This window comes from Gadus chalcogrammus, chromosome 3, assembly GCF_026213295.1.
Source record: "Gadus chalcogrammus isolate NIFS_2021 chromosome 3, NIFS_Gcha_1.0, whole genome shotgun sequence".
NCBI lineage: Eukaryota > Metazoa > Chordata > Actinopteri > Gadiformes > Gadidae > Gadus > Gadus chalcogrammus.
The window spans coordinates 9,220,575-9,231,983 of NC_079414.1; the positions used below are offsets into that span (position 1 = coordinate 9,220,575).

Sequence of the window (11,409 nt, forward strand, 5' to 3'; positions counted from 1 at the left end):
ATGTTTCACCTTTTGAGAATTACCGTAATAAATCTGTGCACAGTAAAATGTCTAAATACATGCATTTTTTCTTATACATGCATTGCTCAAACCGTTGTACAAACAGACTATTAGTATCAGTTAAATGTAAATCTGTGTAGTAGGGAGGGGTATGTTGGGTATGTTGATTCTGACTGTTGCGGTCCACACTTCTCTCAAGGTTCAACAAGGAGAAGCTACACTCCCTGGTGACAGAGCGTGCTACCGCTGTAAGTTTCTCATCATTTACTACTGTTTACTATCATTATGGAAGTTACTCTTCCTTGACTGTTACTATCATTATGGAAGTTACTAATAATTTACTGATATTACCAGAGTAACCGGTCACACACTCTGGACCTAAACTATATCACTCATCATCATGAGTGTTATTATTAGTATATTATTACAACACTGTTGTCATTGCGTAATGCACAAGAGAAGGTAGTATCAACTGGACTTATGGGTATCTGGTTCTCTGCATGAGATGACCCGGGGGAAACCGCACTGAAGACGTATCCGTGGAGCTTCGTGGATGTCCCTGGAGCCCAGCCCCGGGTGTGCACGCCGGCTGCCCCGACAGGCACCAGACGCACCTGTACGGCCGTGTGTCACCCTGCGATGCACTCCAGACAGGTAGCAGCAGGCACCTGAATGAGTAGCACTCCAGACAGGTGTTCAGGTTGCCCTCTGAATGAGCAGCACCCAAGAACAGGGGTGTGCACGGTGTTTGCACATGACCAACGTGAATTTAAGTTTGAATCCGATTATTTCATTACCGGACAACAGCTTGCAGGAAGTCGTGAGTTAACTTGGGTTCTATGAGAATGTTGGTATTTGTCAGTGATCTTTTATTGAGCCCATGTCAGGAATGTGAACTAAATATTACTCATTTAACAGTTTTTTTATCCAAGAATGACTACACTATATTCCAATCAATGTCCTTAGGACAGTGAGGTGAAAGTGTGGGCCACACTGAACAGCGTTAGCGCGTGATAGATACGCCTTAACGCGCCTAACCTTGACGCTTGATCATCGTGTGTCACAAACATGTTCGCCTACGCAGTAGATGAGCCCCGCCCAGCGGAGGTGTCTGCTTCGCCCTGAAGGGGTTTATTTTCGATAATGACCGGCAACCAGAGGTGGGTAGGAACGCGCTACATTTACTCCGTTACAAATACTTGAGTAACTTTTGGATAAATTGTAATTTTGAGGAGTAGTTTTATTGCAACATACTTTTACTTTTACTTGAGTAAATATTTGAAAAAAGAACTGTACTTTACGCCGTTTCCATTTGGCTACGTGACGGTCGTGTACTTTGTTTTTTTAGATATTTTATTTTTATTACATGCGAGATCTATTTCTATCACGTGAATATTCCTTAGCCCAAGTGAAGGGAGTTCAAGGTACCTCGGGGTCTTGTTCGCGAGTGAGGGTACTATGGAGCGTGAGATTGGCCGAGAATCGGAGCAGCGGGGGCGGGATTTGCGTTCGCTTTACCGCACCGTTGTTACGAAAAGAAGCTGAGCCGCAAGGCACAGCTCTCCGATCTACCGTCGGATCTTCGTTCCTATCCTCACCTATGGTCATGAGGGTTGGCTGAGGGCCGAAAGGACGAGATCGCGGTACAAGCGGCCGAGAGGCAAATTGAATAACGCCTGCACAGGCACGGATGCACGCACAACGCAGAGTGGTAATCGGGAGAGTTTGGGAAAATAAGCTGGATACGGAGTGGGTGAAAAAGTGTGTGTGTGTGTGTGTGGTGTGTGTGTGTGTTTGTGTGTGGTGTGTGTGTGTGTTGTGTGTGTGTGTGGTGTGTGTGGTGTGTGTGTGTGTGTGTGTTGTGTGTGTGTGTGTTTGTGTGTGTGTGTGTGTGTGTGTGTTCGAGCCTGCATGAGAGTTCAATGTTGTCATTAGCTGTAACGTCTTTCCGACCAATCGCAGTTCAAGGCCGACCTGGGCTGTAACACTTCGGGAGGGGGCGCAGTTACTCCCCTCTAGACAAAAACCGAATTGGTTGCGACGTTGACCCGGCGGCCCCCCGAAACGTTAACGGGCCACAGGATTCCATGCTTAAAAGCACCCAGGCTACTATGCGTCTACTATTTTGCAAAGATTTAATTTGTTATTGTTTTAGGTTCAAGGGTTATACAGTTTATTTTAAAGACCTTATTTATTTTATTTAAAAAGGATGTTATTTACATTATCTTTATTTGAACATTGCTGTTTTATATTTTGTTGGTGGTCTATTTTGTACCGTTTGTGTTGCTCTGTTTATTTAAAAAAGAAATCGGAGAAACTCAGTACTTTTACTCTTGAGTACTTGAGTAGTCTTTTTCACTGCATACTTTTTACTCTTACTTGAGTAATTATTTTTACGAGTACTTTTACTTCTACTTGAGTATTATAATCTTAAAGTAACAGTACTTTTACTTGAGTACATTTTTTAGCTACTCTGCCCACCACTGGGCCGGCAACGTTCTATACATTATCCCGCTTATTACAAGGCTACTTGCAAGACGTTGACGTCGCTTAGCAACCGAAGACGCTGGGATTCACAAGTTACCGGAGTACTACCCATGCAAGTGAACGGAGTGTTCCACGGCATTGAGAAGACCTGTGTAAAGGCCTATGATATTTCTGTTTATGGAATATATTTCTCCTCAGATGAGGCCAATAAAGCAATGATTCAAAAAAACAAACACAAACGCTCAATCAAAGGCCCGGCCCGACCCGGCCCGACGATAGTGGCGGGAAATAATGGCCCGACCGGGCCCGGGCTCGGGCAGAGAATCTAAACTCTAGTGCATGACATCCTACGTAGGCGCTCACAGCTGGGTGAGTTTCACCACCTCCTCATCGTTTCAGCACACACTCAAACGATGACATGGTCGTCCATTTTCGTTCTGCTTCTGTGTGTCCTCCGTCTCTCTGCCAGTGACATCGGATCAAGCTGAACGGTGATTGGCTATCGCGGCTAAGCGTGTCAAAAGTTCAATTCTTTGAACTCCCCATTAGTGCGTTGGGTGCGTTATTTAGGTGCGTAAAACGCGTCCAACGTGCTGCTTTAGCGCGTGTAACGCATCTACGCACCTTAACCATTAGTTCCCTATGCAAAAATGCCAATTTTCAATGCCTCTAACTCGCGTAACGCGTTCAGTGTGGCCGTACCTTAAGTGGGCATCTTTCTCTAGAAGGACTAGGGCTAGACTGAGGACATTGGGGGGCGAACCCAGGACCCTTTGGCTGGGAGTCGAGCCCTGACCACTGCAATACCCAGTTAGCGAGAGGTGTTGCCGGGCTCCTAACTCTGGTTTTTCCCCGCTGCCAGATCCTGGCCCTCTACGACCGCTTTGGGCGCCTCCTGTTGGGCAGCGAGGACGAGCCCAAGGATGTGCTGGAGTACCTGGTCATGGAGAGACACGTCGTCAACCCCTACGGCCGCTGGAGGCTGCACGGCAAGATCGTGCCGGCCTGGGCACCTCCCAAAGACCCCATCATGAAGGTAAGACCCTCCCAGCCACACAGAGCTCCTCCCACATCCCCCCGGTTTCCTCCCATCTTGTCCCAGCTACTGCCACCTCCTCCTAGCGCTGAGCTTCTGCAGAAAAGGCTAATTCAACGTGACCCTTGTCTCCTATGACGGTTTTTTTATTTGCACCGTCGTTATCCGAAACTCTAGGTTGTTTAGGCTAAATTATAAGGGTGTGCAAACCTTTTGGTTAAAATATGAGTTAAGTAACCTTTAAGTGAATTAAAAACCAACATTGTGAGTCTAAACTGCTTCTTCATTCTCTGTTCTATCAGACGGTTCTGATTCCGGGACCCAAACTGAAGCCCGGAGAGGACTTTGATGCGCTCCAGTTTGAGGTTCCTAAACCCCAGTCTGTGCAGTGGAGCAAGTAGGACTCTAGAGGTCGCCATTCCACCAGGATCGGGATAACAAGCTGCGGCCAGCGGGAGAGACTATGCACGGGTCCAGGGCTGCTCCGAACCCGGATGAGGGGAGCCCCTTGTCTGGTCGGGAACGCCAGTTCTCCGTCTCGCGTTCTTGTAAGATATATTTTGCTTGTTGGCGAGTGTTTGACACTCTTTTTTCTCCACGCATCAAATTCTGGAAAAATGTGTGTCCAGACATTGTACAGGTTTATTGAGTTGAGTTTAATACATGTGATACTTAAGGAATACAAAAATAAAATGTACCATCTGACCCCCACGGTGTCACAGGCTCACTGAGAATATTCAGTGGAATAATCTCTTTCACACAAACACGACAAAATTACATGAGAACAAACATTAGGTTACCGAGATAAGAGTTTAGATGTTGTTGCGTTGGAAATTATTTTACACAAGAAAACACACTCGTTCCAAAAAAGTAGATGACACAAAATGCAGAAGCAATCACATAGCCTTTCTTACCTGTGGACCAACACGTGAGTCTGCCCGTTACTGCACACGGGAAACACCACAAACAACCGATTTGAGAACCTCTTCACAGGCTTTGGTTACTAAAAAGTTTGTTTCTATGTTCATCGCAGTATAAACCACATTTAGTTATCAGTCATTAGCTTGGTAAAATATAAATTAACACTTTTAGTGATTTGGAAATTGCATTTAACATGTGTACCATGTGACACGGGCCAGGATAAATGGTGGACAAAATGAAAGTCAAATAAACATTATTTTAATAGGTTTATTTCATCTCCTTATTCCTAGCTGCAAAATGTGTTGAGCTGGAAACACATGAGCGTGATATGAGATTTATATATTCATATTTTTTAAATAATTTACTTTTTATTTTAACTTATTTGAATATTTTATATTTGTAATTTAAAATGTTTGATCGTTTCATGGGACCAGCAATATGCTTACTACTTTTGAAACTATCTGCATAGTTCTGCACAATATTCTCCTGAATATCATACCCGTTCAAATCTTGGCTTTTGATTTAAACTTAAAATCCCTACGCCTCCAAAATTACTCTGAAGGTTGAAAAGATGCAGATACCTGTTTAGGACTTCAGTAAGCTGGTTATGCTTGGAGTCGCATTGGCGGAATGTTGTTTATTTCCTTGTTTGTCTCACATGATATAAAGACCTGTAAAATATTCTCCATTCGACATGGATTTGATGTTTGGTACATTAAAACATACACACAAAAAAACAACATACAATATGGGGTAGATGCGGGAAGGGAGACTGTTTTATCCTCGTCTCTGGTCAAAGGTCAGACACGCGTCTGTGTTCTGGCTTAAACCTTCGAAGCCCATGCTGGTATGGTATATTACTGTATAGTTACTACCAGCTTTTACAGGAGCGGTGATCCGGGCAGTGAAGGGCCCCAGGTTCTCATCTCCATTTTCTGGGCATGTTCTCATGGGGAAGACGGAGCTCTGGAGGGGTGTGAGTGGAGAGCTAAAACCCTGTAGGGAGCTGCTTCAGTGCCAGTCGTGTGTCTTCACAAGTCTGACGGAAAGAAGAAGGCCTCAGCTTCACATTCGGCGTCTGCCTCCTCGTCTTCCTCCGGGATGTTCTCAGGCTCCCAGGTGAAAACATCGGAGGCGTTGTCCATAGAGGTCTCCATCGGCCAGGGACACAGGGCGTCCCGTCGACCCAGTGGCAGGTTGGCCTTTGCCTCCTGGTCCAAGTCTGTGCCGCTCTGCATCGCGGCCTCCTCTGGAGTGGCTGCTCCCGGGGTTTCGGTGGCCTTAATGTCGCTGAGGTTGATACAGGGCGGGCTTACAGAGGGCTTTGGAGGCTCTTCAGTTTCCCAAGGACAAACGTTTGTATGAACACTATCTATGTTTGTAAGAGCTTCTGGTTCTCCGGTGTCCCAAGGACAAACGTTTCCACGTCCACTGTCTTGCTTTTGGAGAACAGCTGGTTCTCCAGTGTCCCAAGGACAAACATTTCCTTTTCCATTGTCTTGGCTTTTGGGAAGAGCTGGCTCCTCACTTTCCCAAGGACAAACATCTGGTTTTTTTATGACCTCTGCTTCTCTTGTTTCCCAGGGACAAACATCTCCTTTTCCACTGTCTGTTTTTTTGAGAACAGCTGGTTCTCCAGTGTCCCAAGGACAAACATCTCCTTTTCCACTGTCTGTTTTTTTGAGAACAGCTGGTTCTCCAGTGTCCCAAGGACAAACGTCTCCTTTTCCACTTTCTTGTATTTTGGGAACAGCCGGTTCACCGGTGTCCCAAGGACAAATGTCTCCGGTTCCACTCTCTGTTTTTTTGGGAAGAGCTTGTTCTCCAGTGTCCCAGGGACAAACGTCGCCGGTTCCACTCTCTGTTTTTTTGGGAACAGCTGGTTCTCCGGTGTCCCAAGGACAAACGTCTCCGGTTCCAATCTCAGTTTTTTTGGGAACAGCTGGTTCTCCATTGTCCCAAGGACAAACGGCAGCGGGTACACTCTCTTGTTTATTGTGAATAACCGGTTCCCCGGTGTCCCAAGGACAAACGTCTCCTGGTCCGCTCTCTGTTTTTTTTATGTCCTCTGGTACCCCGGTGTCCCAAGGACAAACATTTCCACGTCCACTGTCTTGTTTTTGTAGAGCAGCTGGTTCTTCAGCTTCCCAAGGACAAACAGCAGGTAGAACACCCTCCTGCTGTGTCACACCTCTTGTGCTGACATCTGAGAGAGAACCTCCCAGTCGCTGAACCTTCTCTACCACTGGCTCTTCATCCCATGGGCAAATGTTGGCCCGAGCGGTGTCTTGACTGACAAGGGACACCGAGGAGGATTTAAAGGCTTGTGTCTTAGATGCATCTGCCTCCTCTGACTCCCAGGGACAAACCCCTGTCCTTACACTGTCCTGCGAGGTAGTCTTTTCCGTATCCTTCACCAAGTTGACCTCAATGGTTGGATGTTTGTTTGACTGCGGCGGTTCCCAAGGACATATGTTTGTCTTTGTGCTATCCGTCTCTTCTACATGTACTGATGCAGATTCCCAAGGACATACGTTCGAAGGCGCGTCTTTTGGTTTGTCTTCATTTCCCGTGTCCCATGGACAGACATTGATTGAGGTGGTCTCTGGTGAGTGTCCTTTCTCTCCCTCGACCAATTCAAGGACGTCTGCAAAAATTTTGGGCGGGTCGGGGAACTCCCAAGGGCAGCTGTCGGTTGTCTTGCTTATTTGCCGGGCGACCGATGTTGCGGACAAGCTAGTTGATGGTGTCTTCTCTTGGGCTGACGGCACCCTCAGTAGGCTCTTCCTCTCTGAAGGTTTTATATTTTCACACACAACTTCAGGCTTGTCCTCCTGAACATCCCAAGGACAAATATTGGCGTCACCTGGTCTCTGTACAGGCTGATGGAGCTCGCTGGACTCCCAGGGACATACGTCTCCGATTTTTCCCAAAGACTGTTGACTCGACTGCGAAAGTGACTGTTGTATCACCTTGATCCGGGGAGTTGTAGGAGTGTCATGGGTTTCCCAAGGACAAACATTGGAATGAGCACTCCCTCGTCTTTTCATTTGGTCATGTTCCGTCGATTCCCAGGTACACACACCGGTTCGTTCTGATACCTGGGGTTCCTCAACCTCCCAAGGACAAACATTAGCTTTAGCGCTAAGTTGTTTCTGTAGGACGGGGCCCTGTGGGACATCCCATGGACATACATCAGTGGAAGACTGATGTGAGGTCCTAGAGGGCGTAAGTCGAACGCTGCCTCTTCTGTGAGTGGAAGGGGTTCTCGAATGGCCTCCGCCGGTTCCCCAGGAGCTTGTGTTGCTGCGAATGCTGTTTTGCCTGGAGGAGAACACATTTTCATACATCTGTGTGTCCAAGGAGTCCGACGGGTGGATGGCAGACTTTCCGATCACCAGCCTCCTTGGGCTCCGATCAGAGGAATCACCAGATGAAAGGCGGATCGCGCTTTGCTTAACAAGGCAAGGTTTCCCCTCAACTGTTGTGAGGCTTCTCTTTGGAAGTGTCTTTCTTTCTGACTTTGGATTTGTACAAGTTGCCGATCTGGTCGTGCAGGTGCTCTCTTGACTGAGTTGCGAGACTATGCTCCCCTTCCTTGACCCTGCACCCCTGTTTTGATCATCCTTAGCTTCAACCGATCCAATGTAGGCCTTCACTGACAGCCACTTCTGAGTTGTGTTGCGCAAGGAGAACCCTCGCTGGTCTTTTGAGATGATCGGCCTGGGCGTGCCAGGAGCACTCGCAGATACATGAGCCTTTGTTGTTTGTGAGTCATTTTCTCCTTCAACTCTCCTTTCCACTGCAGGGGATGGCTCGGGAGTGGGTGCATAGTCCCATGGACAGACATGGACTATGGGAGAATTGGGAGGCAAAATGTCTGAGCAGTCACCATCGCTCCCCTGAGAATAAGCATAGGTGACTTGTCTTTGGTTCATATCGACAGGTCGATCGACCTCCATCTCCCACGGACAGACGTTTGCCTTGTCAAAGGACTGTGACTGCAGGGCACTGGTCGTCTGCTCCTTGATGGTCAACTGCTGCTTGGACCTTGTGATCATGGAGTTGGCTCGGTTCATCATGGCCATGTCCTCCATGGAGTGGGTGTTGGTGGAGGTGAGGCTCCGGGACTTGTGGAGCTTTGTGTGGTCGGGATGCAGCAGGTTGTTGTCTATTGTCAGGTTTTGCGCACTGGCCGACTTGCAGACCCCTGGAGGGATGTCCAAGGAGTCGGTCTCGGAGCGCTGAGATGCCCTCTTCGACACATTGGGTCTCAACAAGGAGCTCCGCACGGAGGCCTCCCGCTCCCTGGCATAGTCGTGCTCGCTGAGGGACTTCCGCATTGACGGCGAGGGGGTGTTCATGGACCTGTAGCTAATGCTCGCGGTTTCGGGGCCTTTTCTGAAGGAATCGGACTCAGCCACACCTCGGCTGTAATGGCCGAAGTCCCGGTCCTCCCGGCTGCACTGGCGGCTCACAGACTCTGGGATCTCTGCGATGCGTTTGATGATGGACCTGCCCAAGCCCGGCAGGCGGGAGCTCCTCTTCTTGGAGAGGTGAGGGTTGTTCACAGTCATCTTCTTGGTCTTGTGGACCTCCAACTGGGCATACAACTTCTTCAGTTCGTCCTGGTGTGTGTGAAGAGGGGCGCGTTGATGTGGGGGTTGGGGAGGTTGGAAGGATTGATGGGACGGATAGAGAAGGAGAACCGTGTCAGTAGATGTTGGATGCAGTATTGGGAGAGGTTTTTTGGGGACAAGACAAGGTTCAATGGGGAGAAAACACTGGTCATAAAACATGTACAAACAATGATGATTGAAGAAACAAAGTTTTATCAATTGCCTTTATGATGAAAATGACCATTTATTTTAAAGTTAGTTAAAAGTAGTTAAGTTAGAGGCCAAGAGTGTAAACTTCCATTTAGGTGATTTTAAGGTAATTTAACTTGTTGTTTATTGCTGTGTTACTATCGTTAAACATGCGGTCCGAGCTCTGGTATGACTCCGGTGCTAAAGGTGTGGAGGGGTTTACCCGGATGTCATCAGGCTCCAGCATGTGGTCGCTCCAGGCCGACTGGAAGCTGCTGCTCAGGTAGGACCCGGAGCGCCGAAGGTCCACCTCATCCTCGTACACCTCTGCTGCGATCTCCTCTCGTCCTGCCTGCGAAATATCGAGGAACTAGCGCACACACACACACAGAAGCACACACACGCACAAACACAAACATGCACAGACACATACACACACACATACAGACACAAACCATGCTTGCATACTTACAGACACACATACACACACACACCCACACGCACGCACACACACACACAAACACACAGTGAGGAGTGAGTTCCGGTGCTTTATAGTCATCCAATCTCTACTTCAACCCACTTTTCGGTCACACTTCACCGTCCAAAAGCCCATCAACATTTCTGGTCCTTTCAATTCCATGAATGGATAATATTAATGGAATGAAGGGGGTTGCTTTGGATATAAGTGACTGCTGAACGGCTGAATGAATGACTTGATAGCTCTTTGTGTACCTAATCTGCTTCCCTACTGTGCACCTGTCCAGGTGCAAATGTGTCAGAGAGCGGTACCTTGGGGATGAAGAGCAGGGCCAGGGTCACCGTGGTGGTCACATGGGTGTGTGTGAAGGACAGCAGTAGCATCCATTCAGGGTGGAGCGATGGTAACATGAACCTGGTGGAGGGTGGGGAGACATGGAAGAGGACGAATGTCCACAGTCGGGTAAAGTACCACCTCGAATTAGTCAGTTACTCCTTGAATTTGATTGTTTCCACTTGAACCCTGTCGGTTGCCTCATTTACCCTTCATTGGCACATTGGATTGGATGGAATAGAACAAGTTCAAGGCCTGTCCGATCCAATGCCAGGCAGAGAGTATAGCGTGTAGCAGCACCATGTAGCAGCATCATGTAGTAGCGAGCGTGTAGCCGCGGGTGTAAAGCGGCCGGGCACTAGCTACCTGAGCAGCTGGAAGGTGACGGAGAGCAGCAGTTCGTTGTGGATGGCGATGCCCATGTAGCGAGGCTCGTGGAAGGCCGAGGGCACCGGCCTCACCGCGCTGCACAGGGAGCTCCCCCAGCACAGGAAGAGCAGCTCGGCTGTGGGAGGGACCCCCATGCATCATCACAAGTCTGTTTGAGAAGGAACGCCGGGCGAGCTAGGATCTCTCGTTCACCTTATACTCATTACTTATCTATGGTTTTCTATCTACTGGAAAACACCACTACTTACTGGTCATCTCCCTGAGCCATTGATTATGCTACCATATTGTTTTGTATTCCTAACAAGGACGGATCCCTCACAGTGCTGATCCCTCGGCTGTAAGAGGGCTTAGGGGTACTGGTACTGGGATCAAGGGCAAATACAATCAACATTCTCATCACCATATCAAATTAGTCAGTACTGGGATTGCTAAATCCCAGATGGAAAATAAGGGATATAAATGTCAAGTGTACAGCCTCATTTTATAGCATTATTACTGTGGTTTTTGTTATGTTGAATGAACCACAACAGATGATAGTGGACCACGTGATGTGTGGACTACCACTGGACTCACCCACAGACATCATGTAGTCCCAGCAGTCCAGGGAGCATGTGGTGAAGCTCTGTCCGTCCACTGTCTGGGAGGTGATCAGGATGGGGACGTTCCTCTGGCGATTCTGCAGGACGCCCACGGTCCACGCGCACAGGAACCAGCACACGGTCACCAGCATCATGCCCAGGATCCGCAGCAGGTGCAGGCTGGACATGTAGGGCACCCGCTGGGCCGTCCGCGAGAGGAAGACTCTCAGAACACTGCGACGAAGGGAAGAGAGATGTTACTGTCAAAAGTTAGGGCTGGGGTTAGGCTAGGGTGAGGTAAAAGTTCAGGGTTATGGTAAGGTTAGGGCTAGGTAAAAGGTCAGGGTGACAGTTCACTTAGGGTTAGGTCAAATGTTT

The 11,409-nt window shown here is 48.2% G+C and overlaps 2 protein-coding genes across 2 annotated transcripts in view; one reads left to right on the forward strand and one right to left on the reverse strand.

The window, feature by feature from the left end:
- mrpl45 (mitochondrial ribosomal protein L45) overlaps positions 1-9,024 on the forward strand; it is a 66,304-nt gene extending 57,280 nt beyond the window's left edge. The window contains 2 exon segments of the mRNA XM_056585894.1: positions 3,350-3,523; positions 3,826-9,024. Coding sequence (XP_056441869.1) covers positions 3,350-3,523; positions 3,826-3,924 — 273 coding nt within the window. The 3' untranslated portion in view covers positions 3,925-9,024.
- gpr179 (G protein-coupled receptor 179) overlaps positions 5,476-11,409 on the reverse strand; it is a 15,522-nt gene continuing 9,588 nt past the window's right edge. The window contains exons 8-12 of the mRNA XM_056585385.1: positions 11,027-11,265; positions 10,430-10,568; positions 10,042-10,144; positions 9,476-9,622; positions 5,476-9,072 (exon numbers count right to left, since the gene is read on the reverse strand). Of these exons, the coding sequence (XP_056441360.1) occupies positions 5,476-9,072; positions 9,476-9,622; positions 10,042-10,144; positions 10,430-10,568; positions 11,027-11,265 (4,225 nt within the window). The remainder of the gene's footprint in view (positions 9,073-9,475; positions 9,623-10,041; positions 10,145-10,429; positions 10,569-11,026; positions 11,266-11,409) is intronic.